The sequence below is a fragment of the Dipteris shenzhenensis genome, chromosome 1 (genome assembly GCF_047967505.1).
Source record: "Dipteris shenzhenensis isolate YYH24624 ecotype China chromosome 1, Dip_SZ_1.0, whole genome shotgun sequence".
Taxonomy (NCBI): Eukaryota; Viridiplantae; Streptophyta; class Polypodiopsida; order Gleicheniales; family Dipteridaceae; genus Dipteris; species Dipteris shenzhenensis.
Genome location: NC_141596.1, coordinates 923,768 through 943,913, shown reverse-complemented (window position 1 = coordinate 943,913; position 20,146 = coordinate 923,768). Strand labels below are relative to the sequence as shown.

At 48.3% G+C, this 20,146-nt stretch overlaps 1 protein-coding gene across 5 annotated transcripts in view; it reads left to right on the top strand.

Annotated features, from left to right (window-relative positions):
- The window catches only part of SAC3C (SAC3/GANP/Nin1/mts3/eIF-3 p25 family), a 63,729-nt gene that overhangs the window by 18,507 nt on the left and 25,076 nt on the right, over positions 1-20,146 (top strand). For all 5 annotated transcript variants that reach the window (XR_015543200.1, XR_015543205.1, XM_087394123.1 and 2 more), the window contains 2 exons: positions 15,312-15,524; positions 15,646-15,728. Coding sequence is in view for 3 of the 5 variants with exons in the window: in XM_087394123.1 (XP_087250249.1) it covers positions 15,312-15,524; positions 15,646-15,728 (296 nt within the window). In the remaining 2 variants the exon portion in view is untranslated. The remainder of the gene's footprint in view (positions 1-15,311; positions 15,525-15,645; positions 15,729-20,146) is intronic.

Here is a 20,146-nt window from a genome sequence, read left to right as displayed (position 1 = left end):
GCAAAGGGCCTAGTGAAGTCCCTTATATAGGGCCCTGGTTGGGCTGGTAGGGACAGCCAACCAGGTCGGTTTTGAGACAGACTGAGTCGGCCAAAATAGGGCTGACCAGTCGGTATTTTTGCCAGGCCTCATGGCCTATAAAAGGAGAGGCTCAGGCCTCATTTCAATATCCAGCAGAGCAGCTTTGGAGGAGCAGACAGGAGCACAGATAGGGCTTCCTTGGGCCTTTTCCCAGGAGGTGAAGGAGACCTAAAGAGAGCTGCAGACTTAGCTCCAGGAAGAAGCTGAACCTAGACTGTCTTCTAGGGCAGAAGGTTGCTGAGATCATCATCTTCTGGAGCAGCCATTCACAAGCAGGTTGGAGCAGTGGAACAGTTATCTTGGGGCCTACATTCAGGAGGACCAAGGGGACGTGTGTGCTGTAGACAAAGCTTGGCAGGGGCTGCCCACCTAGGCTGATTCACAGGCAGTAAGGTGGAGAAGAACTCACTGGACGGAAAGTCTACAGAAGCTCCAGGTGGAGCACGCGGACTCCAGTCTAGAGATAGCCAGTAAATAGGAGAAGGACCTTGTGGTAAGATCAGAGGACCACATCATTGGTGGGACTCTGGATCTCTCTCTTTTGTATTGTGTCCATAGTTGTGGAGGGAAATATATATTTTGGTGGTTTCTCTATCTGGCTGGTTCATTGTCTAATGATGAGTCTGCACATCTATTGAATGCACATAAGTAAAGAAGTTTGTGATTCCACACCCACACCACACACTGTGTGAGCTCCTGGGCATTACTATAAGTCTTCCGCTGCGTGTACCCTCTGTTGGGTCATTTCTAACATGGTATCAGAGCCCAAGTAGGAGGCTCACAGGTGTGGGAGCCTGAAGGCAGGGACCTTGCTGAAGGACGGCCCTGATTCGGAAGCTCTAGGGAATCGACTTCCACGACTGGAGGATTGTGCCCTTGCGAGAAGGAGGGTGACTCAGGTTCAGTCAGGTGCGTTTAAAGTTCGCAGTCCAGGTTATCTGGAGATGTACTTCTGTTGCAGACCTTGCCAAAGGAAGGACGGGTTGAAACAGACCCGCAGAGCATGGTGCCTGGAAGACTCCAGGTTGTTCACTCATTATGAGGGGGACCACTGGAAGATCATGACGGCAGGATTGCTCGAGTTCGAAGGCAGGAATGTGACGGAAGATGGTGGTGCCGGGAGGTGCTACCAAAGATGGACCTGTGTACGAGGATGGTGTGCGGAAGCGGAACCGGACCTGGTGGAGCAGGAGCCACTGCATGAAAAGCCAGGAAAAGATTCCGACACCGAAAAGTTCCAGAGGACTAGGACCAGGGAGTTATTGGAGCATCTTCATCGACGTGTTGGCATTGGGCCTGGATGTGTCGGTGAGAGGGGGTGTTGAAAAGGTCACCTCCCCATTTGTAAGACCCAAATGAGGAGAGCATGGGGGAGGTGGACTTGGGTCCTGAGGGATGGCCACATGGGCAGCAAGATGGCTGCCATGGGGGCAAAGATCAGAGAGAAAAAGGAAAGTACCTGGACGCATCAAAGTGGCTGCAACACATGGCGTCGAGACCATGGCAGATGGCGATGCATACATGGCATAGATCTGGCCTGGAAGAGACATATCTGGAGCAGCACAAGATGGTGGGGTATCCCGGGGTACAGGCGCCTACATGGCAAGCTATCTGGCAAGGTGTGTGGGTAGGCACATGGCCTGCAACATACCCTAAAGATGGTGCAGGAATATGGCGGGACAGCTCAGCAAATAGGTCGGCCAACAGTAGAGCTGGTTGGGGCTGGTTGAGCCAGCCAACCAGGCTTTGGTTAGGCTGGTCAAGAGGGCTGGGTCCCTGCCTGGAACAAAGGCTGCAAAGGGCCTAGTGAAGTCCCTTATATAGGGCCCTGGTTGGGCTGGTAGGGACAGCCAACCAGGTCGGTTTTCAGACAGATTGAGTCGGCCAAAATAGGGCTGACCAGTCGGTATTTTTGCCAGGCCTCAGGGCCTATAAAAGGAGAGGCTCAGGCCTCATTTCAATATCCAGCAGAGCAGCTTTGGAGGAGCAGACAGGAGCAGCAGATAGGGCTTCCTTGGGCCTTTTCCCAGGAGGTGAAGGAGACCTAAAGAGTGCTGCAGACTTAGCTCCAGGGAGAGGCTGAACCTAGACTGTCTTCTAGGGCAGAAGGTTGCTGAGATCATCATCTTCTGGAGCAGCCATTCACAAGCAGGTTGGAGCAGTGGAACAGTTATCTTGGGGCTGGGGCCTACATTCAGGAGGACCGAGGGGACCTGTGTGCTGCAGACAAAGCTTGGCAGGGGCTGCCCACCTAGGCTGATTCACAGACAGTAAGGTGGAGAAGAACTCACTGGACGGAAAGTCTACAGAAGCTCCAGGTGGAGCACGCGGACTCGAGTCTAGAGATAGCCAGCAGATAGGAGAAGGACCTTGTGGTAAGATCAGAGGACCACATCATTGGTGGGACTCTGGATCTGTCTCTTTTGTATTGTGTCCGTAGTTGTGGACGGAAATATATATTTTGATGGTTTCTCTATTTGGTTGGTTCATTGTCTAATGATGAGTCTGCACATCTATTGAATGCACATAAGTAAAGAAGTTTGTGATTCCACACCCACACCGCACACTGTGTGAGCTCCTGGGCATTACTATAAGTCTTCTGCTGCGTGTACCCTTTGTTGGGTCATTTCTAACATGGTATCAGAGCTCAAGTAGGAGGCTCACAGGTGTGGGAGCCTGAAGGCAGGGACCTTGCTGAAGGACGGCCCTGATTCAGAAGCTCTAGGGAATCGACTTCCACGACTGGAGGATTGTGCCCTTGCGAGAAGGAGGGTGACTCAGGTTCAGTCAGGTGCGTTTAAAGTTCGCAGTCCAGGTTATGTGGAGATGTACGTTTGTTGCAGACCTTGCCAAAGGAAGGACGGGTTGAAACAGACCCTCAGAGCATGGTGCCTGGAAGACTCGAGGTTATTCACTCATTATGAGGGGGACGACTGGAAGATCGTGACGGCAGGATTGCTCGAGTTCGAAGGCAGGAATGTGACGGAAGATGGTGGTGCCAGGAGGTGCTACCAAAGATGGACCTGTGTACCAGGATGGTGTGCGGAAGCGGAAACGGACCTGGTGGAGCAGGAGCCATTGGATGAAAAGGCAGGAAAAGATTTCGACACTGAAAAGTTCCAGAGGACTAGGACCAGGGAGTTACTGGAGCATCTTCATCGACGTGTTGGCATTGGGCCTGGATGTGTCGGTGAGAGGGGGTGTTGGAAAGGTAACCTCCCCATCTGTAAGACCCAAATGAGGAGAGCATGGGGGAGGTGGACCTGGGTCCTGAGGGATGGCCACATGGGCAGCAAGATGGCTGCCATGGGGGCAAAGATCAGAGAGAAAAAGGAAAGTACCTGGACGCATCAAAGTGGCTGCAACACATGGCGTCGAGACCATGGCAGATGGCGATGCATGCATGGCATAGATCTGGCCTGGAAGAGACATATCTGGAGCAGCACAAGATGGCGGGGTATCCCGGGGTACAGGCGCCTACATGGCAAGCTATCTGGCAAGGCGTGTGGGTACGCACATGGCATGCAACATACCCTAAAGATGGCGCAAGATTATGGCGGGACAGCTCAGCAAACAGGTCGGCCAACAGTAGAGCTGGTTGGGGCTGGTTGAGCCAGCCAACCAGGATTTGGTTAGGCTGGTCAAGAGGGCTGGGTCCCTGCCTGGAACAAAGGCTGCAAAGGGCCTAGTGAAGTCCCTTATATAGGGCCCTGGTTGGGCTGGTAGGGACAGCCAACCAGGTCGGTTTTGAGACAGACTGAGTCGGCACAAATAGGGCTGACCAGTCGGTATTTTTGCCAGGCCTCAGGGCCTATAAAAGGAGAGGCTCAGGCCTCATTTCAATATCCAGCAGAGCAGCTTTGGAGGAGCAGACAGCAGCAGCAGATAGGGCTTCCTTGGGCCTTTTCCCAAGAGGTGAAGGAGACCTAAAGAGAGCTGCAGACTTAGCTCCAGGAAGAGGCTGAACCTAGACTGTCTTCTAGGGCAGAAGGTTGCTGAGATCATCATCTTCTGGAGCAGCCATTCACAAGCAGGTTGGAGCAGTGGAACAGTTATCTTGGGGCCTACATTCAGGACGACCAAGGGGACGTGTGTGCTTTAGACAAAGCTTGGCAGGGGCTGCCCACCTAGGCTGATTCACAGGCAGTAAGGTGGACAAAGAACTCACTGGAGGGAAAGTCTACAGAAGCTCCAGGTGGAGCACGCGGACTCGAGTCTAGAGATAGCCAGCAGATAGGAGAAGGACCTTGTGGTAAGATCAGAGGACCACATCATTGGTGGGACTCTGGATCTGTCTCTTTTGTATTGTGTCCATAGTTGTGGACGGAAATATATATTTTGGTGGTTTCTCTATCTGGCTGGTTCATTGTCTAATGATGAGTCTGCACATCTATTGAATGCACATAAGTAAAGAAGTTTGTGATTCCACACCCACACCGCACACTGTGTGAGCTCCTGGGCATTACTATATGTCTTCTGCTGCGTGTACCCTTTGTTGGGTCATTTCTAACATGGTATCAGAGCCCAAGTAGGAGGCTCACTGGTGTGGGAGCCTGAAGGCAGGGACCTTGCTGAAGGACGGCCCTGATTCAGAAGCTCTAGGGAATCGACTTCCACGACTGGAGGATTGTGCCCTTGCGAGAAGGAGGGTGACTCAGGTTCAGTCAGGTGCGTTTAAAGTTCGCAGTCCAGGTTATGTGGAGATGTACGTTTGTTGCAGACCTTGCCAAAGGAAGGACGGGTTGAAACAGACCCTCAGAGCATGGTGCCTGGAAGACTCGAGGTTGTTCACTCATTATGACGGGGACGACTGGAAGATCGTGACGGCAGGATTGCTCGAGTTCGAAGGCAGGAATGTGACGGAAGATGGTGGTGCCAAGAGGTGCTACCAAAGATGGACCTGTGTACCAGGATGGTGTGCGGAAGCGGAAACGGACCTGGTGGAGCAGGAGCCATTGGATGAAAAGGCAGGAAAAGATTTCGACACTGAAAAGTTCCAGAGGACTAGGACCAGGGAGTTACTGGAGCATCTTCATCGACGTGTTGGCATTGGGCCTGGATGTGTCGGTGAGAGGGGGTGTTGGAAAGGTAACCTCCCCATCTGTAAGACCCAAATGAGGAGAGCATGGGGGAGGTGGACCTGGGTCCTGAGGGATGGCCACATGGGCAGCAAGATGGCTGCCATGGGGGCAAAGATCAGAGAGAAAAAGGAAAGTACCTGGACGCATCAAAGTGGCTGCAACACATGGCGTCGAGACCATGGCAGATGGCGATGCATACATGGCATAGATCTGGCCTGGAAGAGACATATCTGGAGCAGCACAAGATGGCGGGGTATCCCGGGGTACAGGCGCCTACATGGCAAGCTATCTGGCAAGGCGTGTGGGTATGCACATGGCCTGCAACATACCCTAAAGATGGCGCAGGAATATGGCGGGACAGCTCAGCAAACAGGTCGGCCAACAGTAGAGCTGGTTGGGGCTGGTTGAGCCAGCCAACCAGGCTTTGGTTAGGCTGGTCAAGAGGGCTGGGTCCCTGCCTGGAACAAAGGCTGCAAAGGGCCTAGTGAAGTCCCTTATATAGGGCCCTGGTTGGGCTGGTAGGGACAGCCAACCAGGTCGGTTTTGAGACAGACTGAGTCGGCCAAAATAGGGCTGACCAGTCGGTATTTTTGCCAGGCCTCAGGGCCTATAAAAGGAGAGGGTAAGGCCTCATTTCAATATCCAGCAGAGCAGCTTTGGAGGAGCAGACAGGAGCAGCAGATAGGGCTCCCTTGGGCCTTTTCCCAGGAGGTGAAGGAGACCTAAAGAGTGCTGCAGACTTAGCTCCAGGGAGAGGCTGAACCTAGACTGTCTTCTAGGGCAGAAGGTTGCTGAGATCATCATCTTCTGGAGCAGCCATTCACAAGCAGGTTGGAGCAGTGGAACAGTTATCTTGGGGCCTACATTCAGGAGGACCAAGGGGACCTGTGTGCTGCAGACAAAGCTTGGCAAGGGCTGCCACCTAGGCTGATTCACAGGCAGTAAGGTGGACAAGAACTCACTGGACGGAAAGTCTACAGAAGCTCCAGGTGGAGCACACGGACTCGAGTCTAGAGATAGCCAGCAGATAGGAGAAGGACCTTGTGGTAAGATCAGAGGACCACATCATTGGTGGGACTCTGGATCTGTCTCTTTTGTATTGTGTCCATAGTTGTGGAGGGAAATATATATTTTGGTGGTTTCTGTATCTGGCTGGTTCATTGTCTAATGATGAGTCTGCACATCTATTGAATGCACATAAGTAAAGAAGTTTGTGATTCCACACCCACACCGCACACTGTGTGAGCTCCTGGGCATTACTATAAGTCTTCCGCTGCGTGTACCCTTTGTTGGGTCATTTCTAACATGGTATCAGAGCCCAAGTAGGAGGCTCACAGGTGTGGGAGCCTGAAGGCAGGGACCTTGCTGAAGGACAGCCCTGATTCAGAAGCTCTAGCGAATCGACTTCCACGACTGGAGGATTGTGCCCTTGCGAGGAGGAGGGTGACTCAGGTTCAGTCAGGTGCGTTTAAAGTTCGCAGTCCAGGTTATGTGGAGATGTACTTTTGTTGCAGACCTTGCCAAAGGAAGGACGGGTTGAAACAGACCCTCAGAGCATGGTGCCTGGAAGATTCCAGGTTGTTCACTCATTATGAGGGGACGAGTGGAAGATCGTGACGGCAGGATTGCTCGAGTTCGAAGGCAGGAATGTGACGGAAGATGGTGGTGCCAGGAGGTGCCACCAAAGATGGACCTGTGTACCAGGATGGTGTGCAGAAGTGGAACTGGACGTGGTGGAGCAGGAGCCACTGGATGAAAAGCCAGGAAAAGATTTCGACACCGAAAAGTTCTAGAGGACTAGGACCAGGGAGTTACTGGAGCATCTTCATCGACGTGTTGGCATTGGCCCTGGATGTGTCGGTGAGAGGGGGTGTTGGAAAGGTCACCTCCCCATTTGTAAGACCCAAATGAGGAGAGCATGGGGGAGGTGGACCTGGGTCCTGAGGGATGGCCACATGGGCAGCAAGATGGCTGCCATGGGGGCAAAGATCAGAGAGAAAAAGGAAAGTACCTGGATGCATCAAAGTGGCTGCAACACATGGCGTCGAGACCATGGCAGATGGCGATGCATACATGGCATAGATCTGGCCTGGAAGAGACATATCTGGAGCAGCACAAGATGGCAGGGTATCCCGGGGCACAGGCGCCTACATGGCAAGCTATTTGGCAAGGCGTGTGGGTAGGCACATGGCCTGCAACATACCCTAAAGATGGCGCAGGAATATGGCGGGACAGATCAGCAAACAGGTCGGCCAACAGTAGAGCTGGTTGGGGCTGGTTGAGCCAGCCAACCAGGTTTTGGTTAGGCTGGTCAAGAGGGCTGGGTCCCTGCCTGGAACAAAGGCTGCAAAGGGCCTAGTGAAGTCCCTTATATAGGGCCCTGGTTGGGCTGGTAGGGACAGCCAACCAGGTCGGTTTTTAGACAGACTGAGTCGGCCAAAATAGGGCTGACCAGTCGGTATTTTTGCTAGGCGTCAGGGCCTATAAAAGGAGAGGCTCAGGCCTCATTTCAATATCCAGCAGAGCAGCTTTGGAGGAGCAGACAGGAGCAGTAGATAGGGCTTCCTTGGGCCTTTTTCCAGGAGGTGAAGGAGACCTAAAGAGTGCTGCAGACTTAGCTCCAGGGAGAGGCTGAACCTAGACTGTCTTCTAGGGCAGAAGGTTGCTGAGATCATCATCTTCTGGAGCAGCCATTCACAAGCAGGTTGGAGCAGTGGAACAGTTATCTTGGGGCCTACATTCAGGAGGACCAAGGGGACCTGTGTGCTGTAGACAAAGCTTGGCAAGGGCTGCCCACCTAGGCTGATTCACAGGCAGTAAGGTGGAGAAGAACTCACTGGACAGAAAGTCTACAGAAGCTCCAAGTGGAGCACGCGGACTCGAATCTGGAGGTAGCCAGCAGATAGGAGGAGGACCTTGTGGTAAGATCAGAGGACCACATCATTGGTGGGACTCTGGATATGTCTGTTTTGTATTGTGTCCATAGTTGTGGACGGAAATATATATTTTGGTGGTTTCTGTATCTGGCTGGTTCATTGTCTAATGATGAGTCTGCACATCTATTGAATGCACATAAGTAAAGAAGTTTGTGATTCCACACCCACACAGCACACTGTGTGAGCTCCTGGGCTTTACTATAAGTCTTCCGCTGCGTGTACCCTCTGTTGGGTCATTTCTAACAGCATTTTCCCTAATAAGAAACCCTGTTTTGTAATTACATGCATGGGTGGTACCATGTCCTTTGAATGCATCTTCACCAAAACTGTTAAAGTTTAGATGTCCCAATCTCTCATGCCATAATTCATTATCGAAAATCACAGATTCAACAATGGCATTAGCTTCTATAGCAGCATGTTTTTCAAAGATATCAAGTGATACAGTCTGCTTTCAAGTGTCCTAGTGAGTACTATACAATTATCGTACGGGTTATCATACATGGCACAACGATGACCGTCAAAAAGAACTCTGAAGCCATTTGTGGAGATGCCTGAAATAGAAATCAGATTCTTCTTGATCGTGGGACACAAATAACTTCCACAAGTGTCATTGTATCACCTGGCATTGATGTGACTAGCACCTCACCAATCCCTTTCACGGGATGTGCTGCATTGTTTGCACAAGTGACAATGCCCCCATGTGGAGCAACACTCAAGGACTGAAATAGAGATTTACAGCAGGTAATGTGCTTAGAAGCACCGCTATCAAAATACCAGGTTGACTTAGAATCTGAAATAGATAAAGTTGAAGCTTGTATCTCTAGATTGTAATGGCAGGTCAAACAAATGGCCAGTCATCCTGAGCCAAGTTTGCTGCCTCAATTATCGTACCGGTTATCATGTTAGATATCAATGCTCCACTCTCGTGTAACTACGCGGGAACCAGCTAACTCTACTTGTAAGCCCCCTATATGAGGAGAAGGCATTTGAGTAGCTCGGTTATCCGATAGGTCCTGGTTTGGACACCAGATGGGGGCCAAGTGAGGCCTGATGGCTGGACGGAGTTGGCACACTGCCAACTAGGCTACATGCAAGTGCGGGAAGGCATCCCATGACTGACTGCATTGAGGGTAGACGGAGCATCTCCCGGGGCAGTCCACTCTCCGGTTGCGGGGCCCGTTTGGAGCCCCAGATGATCCCGGTGTCAGAGATTGGGGAGAGAGAGAGAGCAAGAGAGAGAGAGCTGGAGAGCTGAAAGCTTGAGAGCTGAGTTGCAATAGAAGAGTGTAAAGAGTACAACACAAAGAGTGAGAGATAAGGTTTTGTCCTAGTGACAAAACCTTAGTAGTCACTAACCATAGTTAGTGAACTAACTGCGGTTAGGGGGAAAAACCTCTTAAAGAGGGAAAAGTGCCCCTAACTAGCTTATTAAATTACATTGGTTACCCCGTGCAGTGCCAATGTCATGTACAAGGCTGATCAATCACCAAAAGGATATAAGTTCAGGGCACTGCGAAATGCCTCAAACTTTTCACGTGGTAGTGCTTTGGTGAAAATATCTGCAACGTTGTCATGTGTGGACACAAAGATCATACTGATCTCTCCTGCATGCAACTTCTCTCTGACGTAGTGATAGTGAACCTCAATGTGCTTCGTGCGAGCATGAAACACTGGATTCTTTGCCACTGCAATGGCACTCTGACTATCAGTGAGAATTGGAGAAGGACCCTCCAAAGACAGATGAAGATCAGCAAATAGACGTCGCAGCTAGACACATTCAATTGTTGCTGTGAAAGCTGCCTTGTACTCAGCTTCACATGATGAGGTAGCCACTGTAGATTGTTTCTTGCTTAGCCAGGAAATGCAAGATTTACCCAAACAGAAACAATTGCCACTAGTGGACTGCCTAGTGTCATAATCACCAGCTCAATCTGAATCACTGTAGGCATGCATCTGCAAGTCACCCCCCTTGGGAAATAGCAAGCCAAAAGATTTGTGCCCTGCAAATAACGGAAGATGCGCTTAATTGCCTGCCAATGCATAGTTTTTGGGTTGTGCATGTACCTGCTCACTTGAGATACTGCAAACTGAATATCAGGTCTAGTGTTGCAGAGATATATGAGGCATCCAACAGCCTGACTGTAAAGTGTGGCATCAACTAATTCTCCTGCATCATGCATTGTGAGTTTCAGCCCCGGCTCCATGGGAGTGGCTATGGGCTTACAATCATGCATGTTAAATCTGTCCAAGAGTTTCTGCACACACTTGGACTGAGACATAACAGTGCCACGTCTCTCATGAGAGAACTGGATCCCCAAATAAAAGTGAAGCAGCCCCAAATCTGACATGTCAAAGTTGGTCTGCAAATCAGCTTTGAAATGAGGCAAGAGCTCAACGAGGAAGGAGTAGGGAGCAGGATCAGCCCAAGCTCCTTATGCCCGTACAGTTCGTGCACCTGCTGCTTCATCCTGTCGTCCGTACCTGCTCGAAGTTTGACCCATACCTGCTACCTGCCGTACCGTACCCTGTCGTACTGCTCATGTGTCGTCATTAGAAGCGAAGCAACGTACATTCTGCATCTCCATTCTGTACAACAAACCTTCAGCCGTACAATCCGTTGCCAGACTGTACAGTTCGCCGTACAGTTCCGTACCTGCGCGTACGGTTCGCTGTCACCATCCGTACGGTTCACTGTCACCATCCGTACCTGCGCGTACAAGCCGTACAGCAGGTCATTGTCCATGCTTCCGTACAGGCCCTGCTTCCGTACAGGCTCTGATACCAAATGTGAGAGATTGGGGAGAGAGAGAGAGCAAGAGCGAGAGAGCTGGAGAGCTGAAAGCTTGAGAGCTGAGTTGCAATAGAAGAGTGTAAAGAGTACAACATAAAGAGTGAGAGATAAGGTTTTGTCCTAGTGACAAAACCTTAGTAGTCACTAACCATAGTTAGTGAACTAACTGCGGTTAGGGGAAAAAACCTCTTAAAGAGGGAAAAGTGCCCCTAACTAGCTTATTAAATTACATTGGTCACTGCTGAATTATATTTATAATTCTAACACCCGGATGGCTCTGGGCCGAACGGACAACGTAGGTTAGTTGCTCTATTTTGCGCCACGGTTCTATCGTGTGGTCGGTGGCCTATTTCGGGACCAACCCTCAGTCGACCGTTTTGGGCAGACTGGGTCGGTCACCCAATTGAGTCTAACCGACTATGACTGGTGGCTATATAAGAGCAAGCCCGTGAAGCCCATTTTATCACTGGCTACAGCAACCCTGATTCCTTAGCATCCAGCCTCCGTCTTCTACTGTTTCTAGCTCGCCATCAAAGCTTCTTTCACAGGAGCGCACGGCTGGAAGGCAGCGCCATCTATTGTATCAGTTTTACAGTAATCAAATTTTTTATTCTCCATACTATCTGCTTTTCTCTCTTGCATACGAGATCCTGTTATCTGTTGAGCACAGACGTTGTATTGTTTTCTTACATGGTATCAGAGCTTGGACTCTAGCAAGAAGATTTGGTAGTGTGTTTCTGTTTGCGAGCAGATTGTGAGAGATGGCCCAGCCCGCAAGACTGCGAATCCCACCGTTGGCGAAAGTGGAAAGTTGGACCCGCTCTAACTATCCACTCTGGAAGTTCAAGATGAAGACCATCCTAAGCGCATACGAGCTTTGGGATACTGCTACTGGGGTGGACGTGAAGCCGGTTGCGAGACCGGATCCAGCCAATGCAGGACAACAGATAGTACCAACTGCGGATGAGATTCTCGCGTGGACAAGAAGAAATGTAGATGCGTTGTGTTCTATTGTCTGCAGTGTAAGTGATTCCGTCATGGCGTTAATTCAACATGTCACCACAGCGGAGGAGGCATGAACGGTCTTGAAAAATCAGTACAAGACCACGAATCAGACGCGGATTCAGAATCTGGAGACTCAACTCGTGAACGAGAAACTGTGTGAGTCTGAAGCGGCAGAGAAGTTCATCACCAGGGTGAAGAATTTGCGCGATCAGATGACTGCGATTGGCATCACCATCACCAACGAGAATCTAGCACGAAGGTGCATACGGATTCTCCCACCAAAGTACAACGGTCTTGTTACGGCGCTGAATACGCAGAACAGAAATCCGCCCCTCAACTTTGAGGATATCAGCGCAATGCTTCTGGAGGAGGAGATGCGTCAAAAGACGAGGACTAGAGAAGATTTGGGATTATTGACAATGGTGCATCGTGCCACATGACCAGTCGGAAGGATTGGTACACCTCTCTACAGCCGGTAGGGAATGACATCCTGGTAGCAGTTGGCAATGATGCAAAATGTCCAGCAAAAGGAAAAGGTACGATAGCTCTCAAGTCAGATGGAGTTGTAAAACAGTTGTCCGATGTTCTTTATGTGCCAGATATCAAGAGGAACTTGTTGTGCGTTTCTGCGATCACGGATCGGGACCTCAAAGTTCAATTCGATAAGAATGGTGCACAGATTCTGGATCTTCAAGGGAAGGTCATTGGTAAAGGTACACGGCGCAACAACATCTACGAACTCTCAGCTTTCAGTGCTCGAGCCGATGTGAAGAACACTAAGCTGTGGCATGAGAGGTTTGGTCATCTAAACCTTAGTTCTTTAAAGGAGATGCATAAAAGTGGAATGATTGCAGACCTAGCAGAAATTACAGATCTGCCCGATGTATGTGAAGCTTGCATATGATGGGCAAGCAGCATCAACATCCCTTTCCTAAAGAGGCCAGCAGGGCAAAGGCTCCTCTAGAGCTCGTTCACACGGACCTCTGCGGAAAGATGGAGACGGAAGCTTTGGGTGGTTTCTACTACTTCATGACGCTGATCGACGACTACAGTAGAAGGATATGGATATACTTCCTGAAGACTAAAGACGAGGCTTTTAGTAAGTTCAAGGAATGGCATGTAATGGTCGAGAAAGAAACGGGGAGGAAGGTGAAGAAATTGAGATCAGACAGAGGTGGAGAGTTCACATCAAGTGAATTCGAAAGTTACTGCAAAAGTCATGGGATCAAGAGGCAAAAACCCCCACCACATACATCACAGTAAAATGGAGTAGTAGAACGCAAGATGCGCGTCATCTGTGAAATGGGCAGGAGTATGATGAAAGGGAAAGATTTGCCAAAGACTTTCTGGATTGAAGCATATAACACTGCAGTTTACATTCTAAATCGTAGCTACACGAAGGCTGTGAACGAACGGGATGACTCTACTGTATGCCTTTTCTGGTAAGAAACCTTCAGCTGCACATTTCAGAGTTTTTGGATGTGATTGTTTTGTGCATGTCCCTGATGCTAACAGGACCAAATGGGAACCGAAGAGCCGGAAGTGTATTTTCTTGGGCTACAGTGAAGAGGCGAAGGGTTACCGTCTCTATAACCCTGTTACCAAGAAGGTAATAGTAAGTCGCGATGTGGTCTTCTCAGAACAGCCGCATCAATTGGAGGAGGATGCTTCCTTCCCAGACAACGAGGACCAGGATATCCAGTACAACCACCAATAGCAGACCGAACTCCCCCAATGGTGCTTGGGAGGATTCAAGATAAAGAAGAGGAAGAAGAGCCTGTAGAACCACAACGGCAACGGCCTTTCTTGAAGTGGGTAAAGCAGCTCTTGGACGGGAGAGAACCTCCAGCCATTGAGGAGGAACCATCCGAACACCGCCAGTCCAAGAGATTAGAGGAGCAAAGAAGGGCGCAGGAACACTTGGTCAACTATGCTTTGATGACAGAGGTGATCCGTGCTGATGAACCCAAGTGTCTTGAAGAGGCACAGGGTGATGATAGGTGGATGGAGGCTATGCAGTCAGAGTATGGCTCCATAATGAAGAACAACACTTGGGACCTTGTGGATCGACCACCAAAACGCAAGGTAATCGGCACCAAGTGGGTGTACAAGACCAAGTACAAGTCCGACGGCACGTTGGATAAGTACAAGGCTCGGCTCGTGGCAAAAGGATTCGCACAGGTACATGGTTTTGATTATCAGGATACTTTTGCTCCCACAGCTCGACTAACCACAATTCGCAGTGTTTTGGCTTTAGCTGCCCAGGGAAGTTGGCCCGTGTTTCAGATGGATGTAAAATCTGCCTTTGTGAATGGAGATCTCAAGGAGGTATACATGTGTGACTAAGTGCTCTACAGTGTACAACAAGTTGTACGGTGATGTACAACACTGCAGATTGGTACTGTAAGGTAATTTTCAAGAGATCGTATGGCAGGTGGTACGGACATGTATGGCAGGTGGTATGGACACATATAGTATTGAAGTAGCGCCTGCAGCTGCACACGGATGTATGACTATATGGACGAAGTATAGATAGACGGCTGAGTGTCTAACGTCGTACAATTGAACAACAAAAACTGTACAGGGAAATGTATAGTTGTATAACAAATGTATGGATGGACGATGATTGCAGGGATGATGCTACTGTAGGCTCGTACAGGAGTATGCCTAATGTAGGGTGATACCACTCACTGGAGTAGAATGATGTTGGAAACCTTATGCATGCAAATTTTTGCTTTTGGAAAGCTTAAAGCATTGTATAACTGTAAGCTAGATGCAGTACGGCGCTATGCAAGTAGGTACAAAAGTGCAATGCTGATGTACGGCAGAACTTGAGCAGCTGAACATTAAGTCGAGCTACAAGCAATGGGCAACTAGATGTGCATGGGGGTGAGCAGTGGATCTTGAAGCTGCTTTGATACTACTGTTGGGTGTGGGGAGCAATGTAATGCAAATAGATTGCGAGGGAGCGGACAACAACTATGCAAATGGATAATGAGAAAGTACGAGTGATGGTCCAAAGTCAACCAGAAGAGTTGACCAATGAAGTCAACCTGAGGGTTGACTGAATCCTAACTGGACTATAAGGCCGTACCAAGGCTAAGTGCTAACAATTCTTGTCATAGAAGAAACTAATGGCTTCCAATTTAAGAAGAAGTTATTAATTGTTGTGATTGATTTCTCTACTTTCTTCTAGAAACTATTTGCTTTGTAAAAAGTTTTGAGCCATTTGATTTCTAGATGACGTGTTCAGGATCCTTGGGGTAGCATGTCAATGCCTTCTCCCCTCATTTCAATGCTGCAATGCTGATCTTGTCAGATCATAATATGGATTGAGATCACGGTATCAGATTGTTTTAGGTAAATTATTGCATACATCTGTGAATTGTAACACATTTGGTTGTTTTCTATTTGCAGGTTCGCTTTCACATATTGTCCGAGCATGAGCTGAGCCAGCGTGTTCCAGGAAGACATGCTTCAGATTCTCATCTAAATTTACAGCAGCTTTCCAAATCACTTACGAGTCTTTTTGATTTGTATGGTTTGAAGGCTGGTGAAACAATGAAGAATGAAGCCGAATTCAGAGCCTATTATGTGCTATTGAATTTGGGCAATGTGAGCAGATACCAGGTAGAGCATAGCATTTACAAGAAGACCCATTTGTACTTATTCTACTCTTAGCATCTGTTATTCTTTCAAGTTATGCACATGAAATTACGATACAATCTGGCTGAGGGGCTTTTCACTGTAGGCAGATTCGTTGTCACTATGGTTCCGCCAATGCCGAGCTGTCCTTCATACTCCAGAGATGAAGTTTGCAAGGAAGGTGCTCAGGTATGTTTTGTGTGACATGTTTCTTTGTTACATCGTGAGCAATGAATGAGAATGTTCTGGAAATTGTTACCAAGGGAGCAAGAGTATCTTAAAAGGAGGATACCATGCCATCATACACACCTAAGCAGTTGTGCAAATTCTGTATATCTCTTTCAGCTTAACGAGCAGGCTTGAAAGCTGAGAAGAGGGTTAAATGGAAAGATAAGGGGCCAAATGAGCCCATCATAATATGGGATAGCTGAAACCACAGAATGGTCTGGCCATCTTTAGCTGTGGCTCTAGTATTATGTCTAGTGACATTCAAGTTCTCAACTCGGGAAAGTTTTTGAATTCTGTATCCCCTGGAATGGAATTCAAGGACCCACTATACCATTCCTTTGAGGCTTTCTCAGTATATTGTGTGCTGATTCCTTCATGCCTTGTTGAGTGTCTTCTACTCTAGGGAGTATATAATGTAACATTCCCCCCCCAGAAAAGAACTTTCTATTAATTCTTGGAAAAACCAACCATACAAATTAGTAATCTGTGAGGTGCTGATTGTGGGAAATAAAGAGGAAAGATTGGCTGTCAAACCAGCCTGTTTTCAGGGAACCCAGCTTAGTGCCTAGGGAATCTCTGTAACAAGTGCTAACAACCAGGGTGGGGGACTACAGATCCAGCGAATACCTTGCTCTATGAATACATAAAAGACACATGCAAGCCAAGCCTTGTAGAAACGCTCCTGCCTCTCAGAGTTTTCCCTAGATCCTTGCCGGGGGGACTTGTCCAAGCTCCAGCAAGCTGGCTACAATGGATGCACTAAACTGAAAATGCATCGATTGGCTGCAAACACACAATTAAGCAAACCCTAGCTGAGGAGGTGTGAGGGAGAAGCTTCTTGGTGGCTTCTCATACAAGTCATCATCCTATGTGGCACTGCAGGTAGCTTTGATTCTCTTTCAGTTATTTCCAAGAGTGGAAATGTCTTAACTGGTTTACTCCAAAGATATGTAAATATTGATTATAAAATTCATATTGTTCAGTTTCCATTGAATGAAAAGCTATTCTCTCTAGCTGGTGATCTACGTGGTCCTATGTTTAAAATGGCTTCTCACGTTAAAATGGATATGGATACTTTATATGATCAATATATTTGTTCGGCTTTGGAAACGTTTGAATTATTCCAATCGGGAGATGCTGAAGTGTTTTGGTGTATTGAGAAACCTGAATTCTACTTCAATAACGATTCAAGTTTGTTCTCGGTTAAACACACCTTTAAAGCGTGTCTCGAGGGTAATGATTGCGATAATGGGTTTGCTGTCCAGAAAAACAGGGTACTAGATAAGTGTCCAGCAGTCTATTCAGATCATGGAAATACCGCAGCCATGGATTGGCTGCCCATACTGAGGATTCAGTGAGGGGAGAACAGAGTATGGATGGATATCCACCTGTTCGGGTTACACATGATGCGCTGAACCTTATACTTGGACTACTGAGTTAGCAGAAGTTTTGGATAAGAGTTCTTTGAGTGAGGATTCACTCGAGGCTCAGCTTATCTGAGATGTGCTGACAGAATTTCCCGAAGTGTTTCCAAAGGAACTCCCATTGGGTGGATAGAGAAAATGGATACATGCTTCAAGCAGTTGAAACATGCAGTTACCACAGCTTCTATATTGCAGATAGTTGATTCGAGTAAACCATTTGTGGTTGAAATGGATGCCCGTGACTATGCCATTGGAGGAGCATTGTTCCAGGATGGTAGACTAGTAGCTTTTGAGAGCAAAAAGCTGTCAGAACCATAGTGTAAGTGGCCTACGCATGAGAGAGAGTTGTATGCGGTCATTCTTGTGTTGAAAAAGTGCAGACATTACCTGTATGGCTCCACTTTTGTGGTCTACGTGGACCATTCCTTCGTGAGACATTTCTGCAATGCAACTGATCTAAGGGGCAAGAAAGCTCGGTGCTCAGAGTTGATGCAGGAATTCGATTTCGAGATTCGAAATCGAAAGGGGTCTACCAATATAACGTAGCAGACTCTCTGAGCAGGATCGGTAGTGTGAATCAACTGAGCTTCACTGAGATTTAGTCAGACCTTTATGACTCTCTAACGGGCCTTTATCCAGAAGATGAATACTTCCAAATTGTATGGGATAAAGTACAAGTTGGGAATGCCCCTCGTGGTAGTAACCTTCGAGAATACTCCATTCGGAATGGTTTTCTTTTCCGAAAGGGTAAGGTCTGCGTACCCAATGTGAGTGATACGAGACGTCTTATCTTGTTTGAATGTCATGACAGTCCCAATGTTGGTCATCCGTGGGTACAGAGGACTTTGGCATGCTTGTGGACCGTTTTTAATCCTTAAAAAGATCAATGATGGGGCTTACAAGCTACAATTACCTGAAGGAGTTCGGGTACATCGAGTCTTTTATGTCAATCGACTGAAAGAAGCCCTGGGCGCTGAAGATAACTTGGTCTCTGAGAAGGAACTCACAAGATTAGAATATTTATCCACTTATACGCCCCATGAACCGGAAAGCCTTTTGGATTTCAAGGAAAGACAAGTTCGGAACAGGACAGTTCGAGAGTTGAAGGTTAGTTGGAAGGATCGTTGTGAGGAGGATACTACTTGGGAAAGTGTTAATCCTGTTCGACACCAATTTCCAGACTTCATGTCTCAGACTTTCCTTGATTCAGGGGGGGAGAATATTATGTCCACGCCTAGACATAACCATGGCTAGTGTGGAGAGGTCAAGACAATCCTAGATATGCGCCTAACCCTGGGAGAGTAAGGGCGCCTAGCATATATGCTATGAATAGCGGGTCCTAGGATTGAGACACCTAGGACACCCTATGTCTATATAAGTTAGGGTCATTACTCACTTGGGGTCATCTCAGGAGATGGGGCCTCCTGAGAGACCCAAGCTTGGTAGAGACCCGTCTAGGCATGTGTCTCTCTAACGACAGTCAGATTGGCTGGGGCTGCGAAGTATGGGATGCGCAGTCTACTTGGGATGGACTACGGTTGGTGGTTGCCTGACCTCTAGCTCGGGGGTGGTCCGGATGGACCTATGGTTGGGTGGTGACGCACTAACCCTTTCACTATGTGTCCCAATGTTGCATGTTCTATGTGTAGGTTAGCTCAAGAATAGAGGAGATCTGGCGGTGCCCTAGTTGGGGATTGTTACAAGTGGTCTTTATTTAGGCAATAGATTGTAGCGATTGGTTATTTCCAATCGTGGTGGTTTTTGTAGGCCATCTTCTGGTGGTTCTAGTGATGCCCTATAGGCCATGGTATGTGCCTTGTAGGCATAAGTGTAGGCACTTGTAGTGTAAGTGCCTTTTAGGCCACATAGGACACTTAGTCCTATGTGACACCTAGGACACTTAGTCCTAGGTCTAGGTACAAGTACCTTGTACCTTTTCATTATCTAAGTTTGACATGACTGCTAAACTATGGTACGACTCTTTGCTACCTGCACTCTCTCTTTTGCGATCGTCCCTTCAGCGGTATCAGAGCAGGTATTGCTTTTGTCTTCCAGCTCTCCTCAGCCCTCGAGTCCTCCATTGCTCATTGGGAGTCTGTTGCTCTGCTGGTTGTCACATCTTCAGCCTGTTCGAGGATCTTCAACTGCTGTCTAAGGCTTCGAGAGCCATTTTTGTCGCCATAACTTACCTTATTGCTGCTTTCCAGCAGAGGCGACTACTTCTAGGTTCTGTTGCAGCTTTTTCGAGGTCTCCTACAGCACCTGTGGCTATCAGTCGCCATTTTTTGTGCTGCTGATCTAGGCGCCCAGCTTCCACAACCTCATACAAATCTCAGCTCTACCTATGCCACCGTACAGCCTGCACACCAGACGTCCGTACTGTCACGTACGGATATCTGCGTCGCCGTACACTGCGTTCCGTACTGTCACGTACGGATACTTGCATCGCCGTACACCTGCGTTCCGTACACTGCGTCGTACCTGATCCGTACATTGTGCATATTCCGTACTACTTCTCCGTACAGTCACGTGTGCACGTACCAAGCTATCGTACAGTTCCGTACAGCTATCGTACTATGTTCCGTACAAGCACCGTACTGACATCCGTACAGTTGTACTTGATCCGGAATTTGGTCAACAAAAATTTGGGGCTTTTGCGTTGGAAGCTTAATTTCAACTGAGCAGTAACTCATACTTTTGAGTTTGGGACAGTAACTCATACTTTTGCTTTTTCAAGCCTTGAGGCTATACATTGAGTCACTTTTGTAGGACATTGAGTCACTTCTGCAGGACATTGAGTCAGATTTACATACATTGGGTCACATTTGCAAAAGTTTCAGTAAAATTTGGGGCTTTTCTACATTTGCCCTCTTTTTGGCCTATTTGCCCTCATTAAATTTGGGGCTTTTGCCAGATTTGCTGTTTTTTGCAGTGAACATTGCCTGTCACAGTCAC